The following is a 16,457-nucleotide window of genomic DNA, read 5'->3' as shown; positions in this document are numbered from 1 at the left end:
AAACTGATTACATAAGAAGTTTCAAAAATCTACAAGAGAAACAAAAAAGGAGAATGACTTACCTCCTGATTGGCTGAAACAAGCAACCCAACAGAGTCTACTTCATTAAGATGTAGATCATCACTCAACTTTAGGGCCTAAATATCACATAACAAATTAGACAATGCAAATGGTTTGCAACACCAAAACAAATGTGGAAGAGTAAAATTCACCCAATGCACATAGAAAAAAATGAAGCGCTCTATTCAAAGAAAACGCAGATATAATTTGTTTAGGGGCCATTTGTTTACATTAAGATTAAAACATGTCAATCTGAATGCAGATCTGAATGATTAAGATGTTTTAGATCTGAATACTGAATGATTAAACTGTTTATTTTTAACATTTGAAGGTGTATATTTTATTTATACAAAATTAATAAATATACAATTCAAACAGAATATTAATTAAATACAATAACAATGAGGTATTAGAAAAGAAAAAAAAAACATTAATCTAACAACATTAAAATTATTATTTTATAAAATTGTTAGATATCAATGAATATTTTGTATTTAATACTTAAAATTTAACTGCCTAAGGTGCAGACAGTACACATATTCCAGCAAGATTTATTTAAAGAGTAAAAGAAAAGTGGAGAACAATCTTCATATGAACAAACGACAACACCATGGTTGACATTATGTGTTATCGCTTCTCCATCTCGCCCCATTTGGGCTTTCGTCCCCTTCTTCCCCTCTTATGTGGTGTTCATAAAGACCAGCAATTGCACAAAAAAAAAAAAAAAAGAAGTTCCATCGCACTTTTTCATGAAATAAGAGACCAAATAGTAGGAACCAAAATCATTGAAGGTGAAGCAATCAAAATCTGCTATGACTTTCATCTAGTAGTCCTTTGGTATCAGATAAAGTATATTTTTCATGGTAATTTATTTTTAATTGCAGTGTTAACTCACATAAAGAAAAAAAGCCTCTACAGGGGAAGAAATAGAAATCATAAGGTCTGACCAAAGCTATATGAATCTGTGATAATAATAATAATAGCATACAAGGAGAATCAATGGTACGAGGTTTGTCGAAGAAAGCAGGGCTTAAAGCGTTTATAGTTTGGAATGGTCTGAACAGTTTTAAGACCTGATCATAAATCTGACGGAATCAGATCTGTTCAGATCTAATAAGAGGAAAAATCTTTAAAAAAAAATTTAAAAAAATTTAAAAAAAAAAAGGCTTAATGGCCTAAGGTCTGAACCATTCAGATTAAGACCTCCATTAAGTGCAAACATATGAGGCCTTAATCTCCCACCATTACGTGAACGTGTTACCACAAATCTTTTGATTAACGTGATGTTCGGGCCGGCTTGATACTAATTCAACAGGATACCTGCTACCTCTCACATGCGTCACAATTATTTATTTAGTTCATTCTAAGTGATTCTTGTCTTTCTCTTCCTCTAATCTCTTCCGCTAATATTTTCCAATCACAATATCCAGTAGTTATATCAGTAAATGTTGCTTGAATTCCTCTAATACCTACATTGACTTTACTTGACACAAGAGATTGCAATAGGTCAAAATGCGGTCAGGCGAGGTGAGTAAAGAGTTCTATAATCCAAAGTTTTGCCCTGCAAAATTTTTTATGTTGAATTGAGTCAGAAGGAATAAGTTGTGTGCATAAAAATCACCACATGCACCTTACATCTCAGCACAGTGGAATATCTTCCCTGCCCCACCTAAAAGTTTCTGCAACCTTCACCTAAGGCTTCATCCTGCCTGACCTTATCGCCATCCCAACTTATCTTGTACAAGTGTAGTTCTTTTTTACTGGTACAGTGATAATATATTCATTATCGAGTGAACATGGAAAAGTGCTCTTTGCATTCATTTTAGTTGAGACTTAGTTGAACAACCGAATATTAAGCACCAAATAGCATAATTTTGAAATAAATGGAAGTGATAGATAGCAGAGGTAAAAATGGGGAAATAAGCAAATGAACTATTATAGCATTTATCTCCTTAATTAAACAATATTACCACTTCGTATCGCAAAATACTAGTTTAGAACTTTTACATTATTTGAGTGACTTCAAAAACCAGACAAGATGTTAGCTCCCTACACTTTTGAACAGGGACTTAAGCCTTTGCACTTACTGTGATCTCAACACCTCCTTGCATGTGCTAAGTAATTAGCCCTACTTGTAAAAAATAATAGCCAGACTTGAAAAATAAAGGTGCCTGAAATGTTTAAAAAGAACGAAAGGGGTAGAAAGTGAAAGAAATTGAAAATTTTGTAATAATAGAAAACTTCTTGAATTTTTAAATACTCTTTACTTCTTGAAAAATTATAGCCTGCCTTAAGACATATGGGAGGCAGCAAAACCTAAAAGAAAGGAAAAGGGGGTAGAAAAAGAAAAAAAAAAAACTAAAGAGAGAGAAAAGAAGGTTATACCTTCATAGAAATGATGAACTTACGGGATAGTGTTCTCACCAGAACACTTAGTATTTCTCCCTTAGGGGATAATGTTCTCATCAAAACCCTTAGTATTTCTTCCATTAACAAATCTAGCATATTTGAGATAGTTTCATTCATTTTGAGGAAAACAGTAATTAACACTATTTATCACTCTCTCTGTCATGAAATACTTATTACATTTCACTTATCGAGAGTCAATTTGACTAATATTTAGAGCTAGATTGGATTAGATTAATTTAATATTTTAAAATTAAAAATTAGACATTCAAAAACTACAAGAAAATCCTATAAATTGCAATTCCGCTCATATCAATATAGTAAAAGATACTTCTTAAAATGTTGGTCAAACTTGATGTAGTTTGACTCTCGACAAGCCAAACATGACATGTATTTTGGACAGGGAGTATAGTTTACGTCCAAGAACATCTCATTAGTGGCCGCTGTGAATATGCACTACTACATCTCCGAGTGTAAACAGCAAAGTACAATAACTTATGGTAACCGAGAGTGTTTAATATTTTTCCCTTTTTTTGTGTGTATCCATAATTTCAGGCATATTTGGTATCTTAGGACACATCCAAGAACACCTCGTTATCGGCCGCTATGAATATGCTCTTGCAGAGCTCCCAGCGTAGACAGAAAAGTGCGACAACTTATGCTAACAGAGTGTGTTTCTATTAAGATGTTGAACTGGTTCTGATATGTAAATTAATTTAAAGGACATTATTATTGCATAGAAGAGATTTCTAGCTCATATAGAGCTACAGCTCCCAAGGTTTAGCGTCTTGATAATTGCAAACTGTTCCTAATCAGATAGCTTAGCGTGAAAAAGTTTCTGTTATACAGTTCTAATTTCCAAGTGATTATGATGAAAAAGGGCAGCCCAGTGCACAAAGCATCCCACGGTAGCAAGGTCCGGGAAAGAGCCACACCCCAAGGGATTATGATGCATTTTGATAGAAGTGAAAAGAGAATCCTTAAGAAAGATCATGAATTAAGTTACACAGGATACAGAAAATACAACATGGGATGGAACTCACAATTTGAACATCCTGATCATCCAGCGAAATTGGGCCAGAATCTGGAAGTCTCACTTCTTTGGACTGGACTTGAACTCGGTCCGAGGGCTTGGGGGGCTACATATTAAGGGGAAAAAATGTGAGTTTGGTCACTAATAACGTCATTCTTTCACAGTAATTCTTCCACATCACTGTCCATTGAAAATATAAGACAGTCATTTTAACCAAAACATTTCACAGGCTCAAAAAAAAAAATTCTTACAGAAAAATCAACCAACGAACCAACCATTCCAAGAAAATGAGATCTACCAATAGACACAAACAATAACCTACTTTTTCTTTATTGGTAACACAAACAATAACCTACTTACGCATTGATATACATGCTTATGTATTTCAAAAATAACACTTTTACAAATTTTCAAATTAAAAAATCGATAACAACCGCATAATACAACCAATCAATCAACTGCTACCCAAACCTAATTGAGGTCGGCTAGGCTATATGAATCTTCTATATCCATTCAGCAATATTAGAGACCTCCTCTTTTCCTTTTGAATAAGGACTCTGCTCTTCCAACAATAAATTATCTAAGTCAAATTAAAGTTATGGTTCTTTATATCTCCCATATTTTTGTATGATTGAGAAATCCGCTGTTTTCACTTTGAAGCAGTATGGATAACTAAGCTCCTATTTGGCCATAGATTTTTTTTTTATTTTTTATTTTTTTGATGACATGGGAACCCGCAGCCGCTACCCTTCGGGTGCGCACAGGGTAAACCCAGCTCCTGTGCAATAGCTCACAAACCACATAGGAGAGGTAACCCGCACTAGGCAAGCCCGGTGCGACGAGCTCGACCCAGAAGGCAAATCCCCTGCTGTCGTAGGCAGGGGGTTTCGAACCTGAGACCTCCATTATGAAAGCCCCATGCGGGTTTGAAAGCTTTTTTTCAAAAAAAAAAAAAAAAAAAAAAAAAAATGAAAACACTCTTTGTCCAAGGAATTTGATCAGTTTTTGGAAAAAAAAAATTGAAGAAAATTTCCAAACCAGTTTTTGGGTGAAATTTTTCTTTCACTCACAAAACTTCAAATTTTTTCCAAGTAAAATGTTTCAGTTATCACTCACTTGTCGCACTACTTCGTTGTTGCTACTGCTTTCATTTCCGTATTGTCTATCGGAAACAGCCTCTCTATCTCTACTAGGTAGGGGTAAGGTTTGCGTACACACTACCCTCCACAGACCCCATACACTGAGTATGTTGTTGTTGTTGTAAAATGCATGTCCAAACACAACTTCAGTTCCATAAACTATTTTTCAACAAAACTTCAAAAACTCTCTTTTTCTCAAGTTTCACTTTCCCGTTTTGGCCATAGATTTTGAAGTTAAAACTTGAAGTTGTATTTGGACATGCACTTTACTTGGAAAAAAAAAAAAATTAAAGTTTTGTGAGTGGACAAACTTTAATATTCTGAATTTGATCCAAAATCTATGGCCAAACTCTACCTAAGCCTATACTTTTATACTTCAATAGCTACACTAACACAATACAAAATAAAAATGTATGTATGTAAATAGAAGTTTACCGGATATGTAAGAAGTGATTGGAAAGAAGGAAGAGAGTGACGAATAGCGTGAAGCAATTCAATCCTCTGTGATGGTGTAGGAGGTGTGGGTCCTAATAATGTAGATTCAATTAACGATAACAAAATCTTCGCGGACACCATTGTTGCTCAAAAAACCCTAGTTTTCAATGATACAGTGAAGAGATGATGAGGAGGAAGAAGGCGGGAAAAAAAGAACCCTAGTTTTAGGGTTTTTCTATGGAGGAAGAAGAAGAAGAAGTTTGAAGGCTTTAGTTGAGGGTAGTTTTGGCCAGAAATTTTTTATTTAGTTGGATCGGCTTTAAATGAAGCAGCGTTATAGATTTCCGTTAAAATAGGATATATTTGAAAATTTTAGCTGAGTCGATTTTAAATGAGGCGAGATTATGAATTTCCGTTAAAATAAGGGTATATTTGAAAATTTTAATAATGAGAGGATATTTTTTATTTAAAATTAATTTGGAGATATTTTTAGCTTTTTTTTTAAATAGAGGACATTTTTGACCGTTTTCCCTAAAAAAAATTAGCTGTTGTTAGTACATTGCAGTGAAATTACTTTTTAAAAGTTGGTCTAAAATAATTGACATTTCACAAAATGAAAGTATTTATTAGCTCTCTTTTTCAAAATTGCCCTTGACGCATAATTAGGGTTATTTTAATTTGCCCTTGACACATAATTAGTCAAAACTCTTCTTAGTTTTTTGGAATTAGTAAATTTCTTAATTCATGTGTCATGCTTAAAACCTCAATTATTTTGGATTGGGGGGAGTATTACTTTTTTTTTTTTTTCAACTCCATTTGAAGGTTTACCATCTTAATTTTTATACCTATTCTATATTATAGCCTATTTGGCCAAGTTTATTTTTTCTCAAAAGTGCTTTTTTTTTTTTATAATTGCTTATTTTTAAAAAGTAAAGTGTTTGGTTAAGTTTTTAGGAGAAAATAACCGTTTAAGGGGTAGCATAAACTGTTTTTCAAAAGCTAAAAAAAATAACTTTTGCCCAAAAACACTTTTTTTAATAGCATTTCTGATACACTAACAAGTACTTATTAAAAAGTTGGTCAAACACTAATTGTTGCTTAAAAGTGTTTTTTAAATTAATTAGCCAAATATACACTATTTTAAGCCAAAAGTATTTTTATGAAAAGCACCTTTCAAAATAAGTTGATTTCAAAAGCTTGGCTAAACAAGCTATTACTAGTATATATGTTATGGAATTTTTTCGTTTATGTCCCTTCGACCAAATTTAATTACCGGCAGTAGTCCGAATATACAAAATCTGTGCACTTATATGTATACTATTCGTATATTATATGTACAGTATTCGTATATTATATGCATAAATATATAAAACATATAATTATGTAAACTAGATCACCCAAAGCTATTGGGGTGTAATTATTCCAAAAATACTTATTTTACTAGTAATAGCATGATTTTATAGTCACATAAATACTATGACAATGTTTGTGTCGGAAGTTGCAGAAGAATCTATTTCTTTTTTAAGTTTTATGGTGGCCATAAAATGAACCAACTACAATATTAGTTATTGTTCCATTTTTAATTGATTTGTTAGATTATATACCGACTGAAAATGTCAACTTATCTTATATATTGTGTTATTAGTAATGAATAAAAATATTGAAATAATAACTGCATAATTAGTTTTGATATAGAAAACGTTTGAAATCTGACATAATTAAATAAATTTTCATGCTTGAGAGTTGTGAGAGCCATACGGAATATTACTACTAAAGGATGTGTGTCAAAATTGCAACGTTCCATGAGGTGTTAGGTTCAAATTTCAATAGAGACAAAAAAAAAAAAAAAAATTAGTTGATTTCTTCTTATATGCCTAAACTTTGGTGGTTGAGTTACCCCCTACTTCTGGTAGGAGAAAGTACACACACAGTGCAATAGTCGAGGAAAGTATAGGAGAATCGGGAACCACCATCATCAGAAAAATCATATCTTTCTTGGCACACCAAAAACTATTAGGACCTAAATTAATCAACGACGATGGACAGAGGTACCTTAGAGTAAGGCGTTCCTCAAGAATATGTATATACAAAGATACGAACACCCTAAATAAGACGTGGAATTTTTAACTTCTATTTAGACATTTGCGCCCTTCATCTTTGTGAATGGAGACATGACCCGACTTGTGTAGTTCTAACAACTAGCCGGATCATTGTATACAATCGTTAGTAGTAATAGGGAGTTCTATTACACCTAAGACCAACTTCAATTAACCAAACTAAGGCCATCTCGTGCAATCATGATTAAAGTTATTTGTTTCACACTTGACATCAAGATTTCAAATCTTTATCCCAACATTCTTTCCGAGTAAGATGCAGGTTACTTAAAAGAATTTGTTATACACATCCTATTGAAGGTGTAAAAGTTAGAACACACCAAAACCCTTCAATTCCTAGCTTTCACTTTGAGAAGAAGTATGATTTCAAGGCTTACCCAAGTTTTAGAAGAGTTTTTATTTTTATTTTTTATAAACGTGATGTCTGGACTAGCTTGCACATACCTCAACTAATTTCATGGGACACTTGGTATCTACCACCAGCACATATACCAGTTATTTAGAAGAATAATTATGAACTCTTGTTTAAAATAAATGTATTGTAGCATAGCATTAATCATGCCTTTCAATAATGTGCCTCATTCACTAATAGTAACATCCGATCAGCCATTTGGCGAACAAAAATTTACAAGCAATTGCTAGAAAGAAGGGGGGAAACAAAACATCCTATAAACCATACAATTCTACCTGTCTTAAACCTTATAGCAGTATATAGTATAGCTGCTCCATCCCCCACTTATTACACCATTTGAGGGCAGTAAGCAACAATCAACTAATCCGTCATTCAACCGCGAGACTTCCATTATAGTACACCATTTGCAACCAGTAAGGAACTAAAGGCAGTGCTTTGAGTTAAAATCTTTATCCGACAACAAACCAGAAATAAGACTTTTTATTCTCTGTGCACCTGGTCCAGGTCTCAGTGAAGTTATGTTTTTTAAAATGTACTGTGAGATGCTAGCATTTGCATCCCCACCATCAAACCAACTACCAGGGACAAAACCATCGATTTTCCGTCCCAAGAGCTCGGAATCAATCTTGTCAAGCACGGGTTCGTTCCTTCTGAATTTTCTTGCAAATGATGCATTGCTGTTGACCATGTTCTGGTAATCATTAAGAGTTAGAACATGTGGATGTTGCTTTGGAGGGTTGTCCCAGGATATAAAATGAAGGTCGTGATTCACTGTGGTGTTCTTGAACTCTTCTGCATTGCATATGACAGTGTGGAAATATCCTTCGGGGGTTGAAAGGAAGTTGGCGTAGTACATTAAGACTATCCTCGGGAGGTTATCCCACCCCCATAAAAGGTACTCCATAAAGGGGCGAGAGAGCATCATCCATGCAGAGCCTGAGGAAATACAATAACGGAGCATTTTCAAAATCTTTATAGGTTATGGATAATGATATATGATTGTACAGAAGAAAAAATTTATATTGCTAATTTTGTAGCCGAGTGACAGACTGCAGAATTGAAACACTGATCACACAGGAACAAAAAAAGAGGGAACTTGACCTATGAGAACTTATTCCATGTAAGAAACTTTATATAGGTGCAATTAATAGGGGTGGCAAAATTAGCCCTGAAAACATGACCCGCCCAGCCCAAACATGAGCTGCCCATTTATTAATTCTGACCATTTTGACACGCCCAAATTCAGCCCAACCCGCCATTTGACACCCCTAGTCCAATAGAATAGTGCTTGCTTGACATGAGTTGGTCTATCACCGCCACATTGATAAAGTATTCACTGTGATATTCAAGACGGAAAAAAATGGCAGTTTGAAGTGTCTTTGCTTTCGTCTTTCTATTTTGCAGAACTCCTCCTCACAAACCCTTGAGAAGGAGCCCAAGTACAAGGAAATAGAGGCAAACATTGAGAATTTCTGCATATCAAGATCTCCTTTTCAATTCGTACAAATTTTCTGTTCAGTCATCTTTGTATAGTTTTGCCAGAAGTTTGTGTAATCAGGTCAGGTCTGATATCCTTCCCAGTTTCATACAATTTGACGACTCAGACACTCAAACAATCATGTTTTACGTTATAACAAAACATAGTTCACTATAGAATGTGTTGAGATTGTATCGTAGTATGGGGCAACCACACTTGAACAAAGCGAAAAATAACAGTTTAATTGCATAGTAGACAATTAAAAAGGGCAGCTGATTCTCAGGCAACAGTAGGAAGATAAGGTGCACCAGGGTTTGGAGTTTTAAGCAATTAGAGAGAGCGCACATTTTTTAATTTGATCATATTCTCAACACGCCCCCTCACGTGCCAGCTCATTTTTTTTTTTTTATGATCCAAGCACGTGGAATTTCTTTTTGATAAAATGTAGCAGTGAGATTCGAACCCACGACCTCTGCCTGCTCTGATATCATATTGAAGTGTGTGACCATCTTATCTAAAAGCTTAAGTCGTTAGAGAGAGCACACATTTATTAATCAAATTATTTTCTCAACAGGTTGTCTCATACTATAGGCCCTTTCAATAAAGTCATCTGTGTGATATTTCTCACACTTTAAATTTTACATTGTTCTGTTTCCAAACCAACCATTTCTTCGCCACACAAAAACCCAAGTTTTTCTCTAAAAAGCATATTTTCCCTAAAATCTATACTTTTGTGTAACCTTCTTGAGAACAGGCCTCTGGCTATCATGAACTCCACAGGGAGTTTTACCCTTTAACTCATTTGGTGTTTGAAGAAGAAGTTTATGAACGAAAGAGGAAGAAAACAGTCACCAAGTGGAAGTTCCAAACTTCCAATAGATTCGCTATGCATAAACCTGAAAGGATGCAAACGAAAATTCTTGAAGTATATATGATACTAAGGGGTCGTTTGGTAGGAGGTATTAGAGAAAATAATATTGGTAGTAGCTTTGGTATAATACACCCTATTTAGTAATATTTTTATACATAGTAAACCATGGCATTAACAAAACCGGTACTATTCCTATTTAAATACACCCTACAACAACAACAAACCAAACAGTCGATAAAAGATAATGCCAGTTGAACTAATACACCTTATTCAGTATTATTCTTATACACCCTACAAAACAACCCCTAAGTTGTTAACTGTAGCAGGTTTTGACAGCCAAATACACACGGCTAACTTGTGGAGATCTTACGGCAGAATTGGCTGAAAACAGCCCTAAAACCAGCCCAAAGAACAATTTAGAGGTGCTTTATTGGAGATTTTAGACAAGTTAATATAGCTTTGAAAGCGGAGAATCGCAATTAAGAAAGCAAAGCAGCAAAAAAGCCAAAAGAGCTTGATTGATTCTTTTTCCATCGACCACAATTAACACACAAATGCACAAAATTCTCACCTGTGAATAGTTTAAATGCTGTAGGAATACTCCTTTTCTGTGGTATCCAGAATAGATCTGATTTATTCAGGCTGTACAACCCTGAATCGATTAATACAGGCCTGGCTCTGTGGTATCTACAAGCAGAAATATAAAATCTTAGTACGCTAAACATACTGACTCAATCTCATTAAATCTAATCACCAAAAATAAGTTGATTGATCAAATGAAAAGTGATTCACTTACTCCTTCCATCCAAGGTCACTTGTATGCTCAATAAAATTAAGTTCTCTTGGCACGGTTGAAAAAGTATGAAGTAAATCTGCCACACACAACATCAAAGCACAGGATCAATAGAAAGACAGTCAAGAAACCAATTTTTGCACTTATATTACATGGGCTGCTTAGAACAATTTCGAACCAATGTCTAATTTGGATCAAATAAATTTACTAATTAACTTGTCAGATGATAGGATTAGCATAAGAGTAAGGCTAAAAGTGTTCCACAACAATCCGCTGCACACAAAAGCGCCTCCCCTTTCGCGAAAAATAAAAGAAAAACAAAAAACGGAATTCAAACCAGTGTAGCAATCAAGTACATAAATATTTTGTAGGGATCTGCTTAGGTTAATTTTCTATTTTGATCTTTACACAAATAGCCGGCCGGATTCACTGTTTACTTTTCCAAGCCAGTATACATATATACTAAACGGTTATACACACATTAAATATGGATTATATTGTATACATATATTATACGTCCGCCGTCTATTTTTAGTTCAAGCGGTTCGGTGGCTACTAAAAGATTGTTGTTTTTAAGGCAAATTAGGATTCTCTAAAATCTCACATTTATATTTGCACAACATACAATTCTTTTCTCAATGAACCAGTTCCTGCACTTATATTAAATGCAAGCGGCTTAAAACAACTTCGGATCAATGTCAAGGATCTAAACTAGTCGGGTCACTATACGAATATTCTGTACCCATCACGTTCTATTTAGGCTCATCTCATTTGAATAAAAGATTTGTTGTTGAAGCTAAATTAGGGTTATCTTAAATCCACACTTATATTTACACAAAAATACAAGTCCTTTTTTCAAATTAAAAACACTCTTGACAAGTATCAGGCATGAAGTAAGAACAATAACAACTATAAGTCTCACGGTCTGTTTGGTATGGAGGAAAATATTTTCTAGGGTTTGGTTGATCAAAATATTTTGGATAACATTTTCTCTAGGAAAATGACTTTCCTAATGGGGGACTTTCTTATTTCGACTTTCACCACCACAAATGGCCCTATAAATGTAATTGTCACCATTATTCTCACTCTTACAATGGAAGTATTTATACAGATTTGAGATTGAAGAAACTAGTTGGCATCACCTATATTAAAAATAATAGAAAGGAAACAATAGCAAGCACGTACCACATTTGTCCAAACTGAAAACCAAGAATCTCAGCAAATGAAAGTGAAATTGAAATACTGAACAAACTATGACAACTAGTTCAGAAAAGGAAACTCACTAGCAAAGACACACAAAAGGGCAAAGATATATAAAAAAGATTGCAACAAATAGTTTTAACTACATACCATCTTGTGTCACCAAAGGATAATCAGAAGCACTAAGATTGATAAACCAATCCCACTCACCACCTTCCTTAAGCAATATAGCAGCAGCATGAAGTGTATTACTAACCATAGTTGGCCCTCTATAAGTAACCAAATTAGATCTCACAACAACTCCAACATTCCCAACTTTAACAAACAAAGGTTCCCTTTTTACAAAATTAACCAACTCTAATCTCTCATCAGCTGGTGCTTCAAGGTCTAAATGTACAACATATTCAATTGATGGTATAATGACTTTAATGTCCTCTTTAAGCTCTCCCCATCTCCACTTGACCCACCCTCCTTAATAGAAGTCTATGTACACTTGTGGGACCACGCTGGGTATGTTATTGTACTTAGTAGAAGTAGCAAAAACAAGTGACATTCCAAGCTCATCGTCTCCTCTCCACCCCCAACCACCACCCATTGACCAACACACCCCCCTCCCCGCCAGTCCCCACCCCCACCTCCACCCTACTTCCACTGCCATAGTGTATTCCTACATTACATATAAATGCTCTTGGGACGGTTTTTTTTTTTTTTTTTTTTGCTTTCTTACCAAAACCCGAAAAAAGTAAGAAAACCAATTATTTTCTGATAAGACAAAGTATATTCTATGTTTTGATGATTGTCAAACTGCTGGAGAAATGGAGAGAGACCTGGTTCGCGATCGGCTCTCTCTGTATGTTGTACAGTCAGCAACAACAACTGTAACGCTATACTCGCTAACCGCACAACTATACAATAGTGCTGCGGCCAACATGGGATGAGTGGTCTCTATCTCACCCACATGCTCCCCAATATATATACAACTTATTCCAACATATTATGTATCACTTGAAAACCTAAACTATCTCGTGCAAATTCTTGCCGCCACAAGTTCTCAAGTGCTCTCAAGAACAAAGTCACTTACAAGCTGAAGAACCTGATCCAGACACCAGATTATGTCTAAGTTCTTTAGGTTGTTGTGAGTCTTTGTTCATATGCTCTTTAAACTGTAAACCTACTCTTCTTGCAAGAAGTTGTTGTAGGTATCGTAAATTCTCAGTAGTTGTTAGGCAGTTTACCTATTCAATCTATTGAGTGGTATCTTTGGCTAGAGTTAGTCTAAGTGTATTAGTTGGTTTGGCTAGAGTTAGTCAAACGTGATTGTGAGCTTGGCTAAGGGTAGTCAAGAGGTGTGGCTTACAATAGGTGTATGTAAGGGTAAGGGATTTATGTGAGTTAAATTCCTAGATTGCAAGAGGTTGTAATTTGAAGTTGCTCGGTGATAGTGGAGTTGAAATCCTACGTGGTAGGTCGTGGTTTTTAATCCCATGAGCAAGGAATTTTCCACGGTAAAATCTTGTGTTATTTACCTTCTGCACTGTCTGAGAGAACTGGTAGACAACCAGGTCTCTCCATATACTGTTTGGTGGAGCACTGTTAATAACATTTTCCAAGAAGACATTTTCCTTCATACCAAACACACCCTTAATCAAAACTAGTTGGCATCACCTATATTAAAAATAAAAGAAAGGAAGCAATAACAAGCAAGTAACCACATTTATTCAATCTGAAAAACCAAGAATCTCAGCAAATAAAGCAATTGATACTCCACAAGTAAACACACAGAAAAAAGGCAAAGATATATAAAAAGATTGCAACAAATAGTTTTAACAACATACCATCTTGTGTAACCAAAGGATAATCAGAAGCACTAAGATTGATAAACCAATCCCACTCACCACCTTCCTTAAGCAAAATAGCAGCAGCATGAAGTGTATTACTAACCATAGTTGGCCCTCTATAAGTAACCAAATTAGATCTCACAACAACTCTAACATTCCCAACTTTAACAAACAAAGGTTCCCTTTTTACAAAATTAACCAACTCTAATCTCTCATCAGCTGGTGCTTCAAGGTCTAAATGTACAACATATTGATTTAATGGATGGTATAATGACTTTAATGTCCTTTTTAAAGTCTCACCATCTCCACTTGAACCAGATATCAAATATGCTAATCTTGGTATTGTTGAAATTGGTCTAGTAGATGATATATGTAGTTTTGATTCAACAAAGATTGGAACTTTAGCTTTAATTGGTGAGTTTTGAAATGGATTTTTAGTAGAAAGTGTGAAAATGATTAAGGAAAAAGAGATTAAAAGAGCAAAAGCTAAGGGTACCATCCATTTTGTTTTCTTTATGGTAAGTTCCATATTTTCTTGATCTGCTATTTTCAAGATTTTTTTTTTCTTTGGTTTCTATATGTTCTTGGAAAATAGTACCACCATTCTCGAGCTTATTGCTCTTTTCTTCTCTCCTATGAGTTGATGAAGATCTTTGTGACTGTTCACAGAAAGTTTGGAGAGTTTTTTTTTTTTTTTTTGTACAAATCTTGATTAGTGGGGCCCACCATCAAAACAAGTGTTATAATGAAGGGAATAATCGGTCTCTTTTTGAGTGAAGATGTTTGTTTTATGATGTTCTGAATATATTCTAGTTCAAGAATCATTTTTTATCTGTAGAAAAAGAGTCATGTAGGTGTTTGGACATGAGTTTATTCTTATTGGGAAAAAGGGAGTAGTAGTGAAGTTAAGTTAGAGAAAGTTATTTGAAAATTAAAGTTAAATCTTAGTTTTGTGAGAGAACTAAAAAGTATTTCAGATTAGTTTTTAAACTTAAAAAACTCAACTTCAAGTTAAGAGTTAAAAAACTAGTTAAAATGTATGACCAAATTGGATATGAGTCGTCATGGAGTTATGAATTTTAAGAAAAAAGAATAGAAGGTTCCCTTATGTTAAGGGATTTAATTTAACATAGAATAAATTATTTTTATCTATTTTCTCTTTGGCTTCTATATGTTCTTGGAAAATACCATAGTTGAGCTTTGTTCCTTTGTTCTCATATGAGTTGAAATTATTGTGACTGTCCACGGAAAGTTTGGGGAGTTGTAAAAATGCATTTTTTGCGTTGGTTGTACAGTATAAGAAATCTTGCTTAATTCTCTCTTCTTCTTTTTTTTCTTTTTTTTTTCATTCTTGATTAATTCTCTAAACATGGTGTCAATATAGTTAGTGGGTCCCGCCACCAACACAAGCGTGATGAAGGGAATAATCTATCTGTTTTTGAGGGAAGATTTTTATTCTATGATGTTTTGAATATATTCTAGTTAAATAATCATTTTTCTAGCAGAAAATCGTTTTTTTTCTAAGGAGAAAAAATGGTTTCTGATATGAGATTTACGAACATTTTTTTTTTTTTGAATTTTGCCAACTCAAACTAACGTGTGTATGACGTATCAGAAGTAGCGAGGGAGTTAGAAATTATAAAAGGAGTGTTCAAAAAATGCACAAAAAAGAGTAAACTTAGAAGTTTTCGTTATATTTTGGGATATAACTATTTATATATAGGGAAAAGGACATCACGTGACCTTTAGAGAATATATTGGATAAATTTTAGCCCTAAATAGTCATAAGTACCCAAGACTCTAGGAACAAATTAATGTCAAGACCTAGCCACTTCTGTCTCTCTCTCTCCAATTTTTGTTATGGAATGGAAGAAACGGGAGAAAAAATCGAAGAGAGAATAAACAAAAACCTATTGCATTAATTTTGTCTCTTGCATTGAAAATAAAAGACTATATCACTATTTTGTAGAGAACTAAGGAGAATAAAATAAAAGAAAATATGTTATTTTCCTTATAGATACTAAACTAAAAGGAAGTTAATTATTCAGTAATAAATGTAGAGACTAGACTTACAAGGAAACTAAATATTCTAGAATATTCCTAGACTTAAAGTAAAGTATAGATACTAAACTAAAAGTAAGCTAAATATTCTGTAATAAATGTAGAGACTAGACTTACAAGGAAACTAAATATTCTAAAATATTCCTAGACTAAAATTTATTCGACGAATCTCTGTCGGAAAATTTATTTGACGAATCTCTTTCTGAATTTTTATGTTTTAACGCCATTATTAGGCGGTGTTTGCTTTCATTTTCTTCTATTTCGAACCCACTGGAGTTCATGTAAAGTGGTATGACTGTTCACCTCATCGGAGTTCACGTTCTCCGACCACCGACGGCCCTTTGAAACCCTAGTTAGCTCACAAGTTGATCGTCGAAGGACAGGATCTTCGAACTCTTCCGGTCAGATCTGTGTCGCCTGAGTTTTGCCGCTTCTTCGAAGAATGTGCTTTTGCTGGAGTTCATGTCAAAACCATGAAACCATCAGATCTATGGTCATTTGGTACATATCTGGCACGAAAACTTTTCTGTCGGTCTCCATTCTTCTCCGATAATCCTTGCTTGTGTGGTCCAAAAGATGAAAGTAGAATAAATGAGGATATTGAGATGGATGTGTTGG

At 34.4% G+C, this 16,457-nt stretch overlaps 2 protein-coding genes across 3 annotated transcripts in view; both read right to left on the bottom strand.

Annotated features, from left to right (window-relative positions):
• The window catches only part of LOC132031061 (nuclear pore complex protein NUP205), a 36,320-nt gene extending 30,952 nt beyond the window's left edge, over positions 1 to 5,368 (bottom strand). The window contains exons 1-3 of the mRNA XM_059420912.1: positions 5,074 to 5,368; positions 3,510 to 3,605; positions 63 to 137 (exon numbers count right to left, since the gene is read on the bottom strand). Of these exons, the coding sequence (XP_059276895.1) occupies positions 63 to 137; positions 3,510 to 3,605; positions 5,074 to 5,214 (312 nt within the window). The 5' untranslated portion in view covers positions 5,215 to 5,368. The remainder of the gene's footprint in view (positions 1 to 62; positions 138 to 3,509; positions 3,606 to 5,073) is intronic.
• A 2,330-nt stretch (positions 5,369 to 7,698) lies between these two features.
• On the bottom strand, positions 7,699 to 14,471 carry LOC132031060 (beta-glucuronosyltransferase GlcAT14B-like). Of its 2 annotated transcripts, none has more exons than XM_059420909.1 (4): positions 13,776 to 14,471; positions 10,744 to 10,819; positions 10,519 to 10,634; positions 7,699 to 8,535 (listed from the first exon to the last, which is right to left on the bottom strand). In XM_059420909.1, exons 1-4 carry the CDS (start codon positions 14,305 to 14,307, stop codon positions 8,021 to 8,023), a joined length of 1,239 nt encoding a protein of 412 aa, XP_059276892.1. In that variant the 5' UTR covers positions 14,308 to 14,471; the 3' UTR covers positions 7,699 to 8,020. The 2 variants fall into 2 exon arrangements, with proteins under 2 accessions (XP_059276892.1, XP_059276894.1); XM_059420911.1 differs by lacking the exon at positions 13,776 to 14,471 and adding an exon at positions 12,091 to 12,519.
• Between the last annotated feature and the right edge of the window lie 1,986 nt (positions 14,472 to 16,457).

This window comes from Lycium ferocissimum, chromosome 9 (assembly GCF_029784015.1).
Source record: "Lycium ferocissimum isolate CSIRO_LF1 chromosome 9, AGI_CSIRO_Lferr_CH_V1, whole genome shotgun sequence".
Lineage (NCBI taxonomy): Eukaryota > Viridiplantae > Streptophyta > Magnoliopsida > Solanales > Solanaceae > Lycium > Lycium ferocissimum.
Note: the sequence above shows the minus strand (reverse complement) of the source record. Positions and strands in the feature narration are given on the sequence as shown.

Bases quoted from the DNA above. Each gene is read 5' to 3' on its own strand.
- LOC132031060 (XM_059420909.1), bottom strand. From the start codon at position 14,307: ATGGAACTTACCATAAAGAAAACAAAATGGATGGTACCCTTAGCTTTT. The intron at 10,820-13,775 runs GTATGTTGTTAA...TGTGTGTGGCAG, and splicing joins TCCTTTGGTTACACAAGATG to ATTTACTTCATACTTTTTCA. The intron at 8,536-10,518 runs GTGAGAATTTTG...GTATTTCCTCAG, and splicing joins AGCATTTAAACTATTCACAG to GCTCTGCATGGATGATGCTC.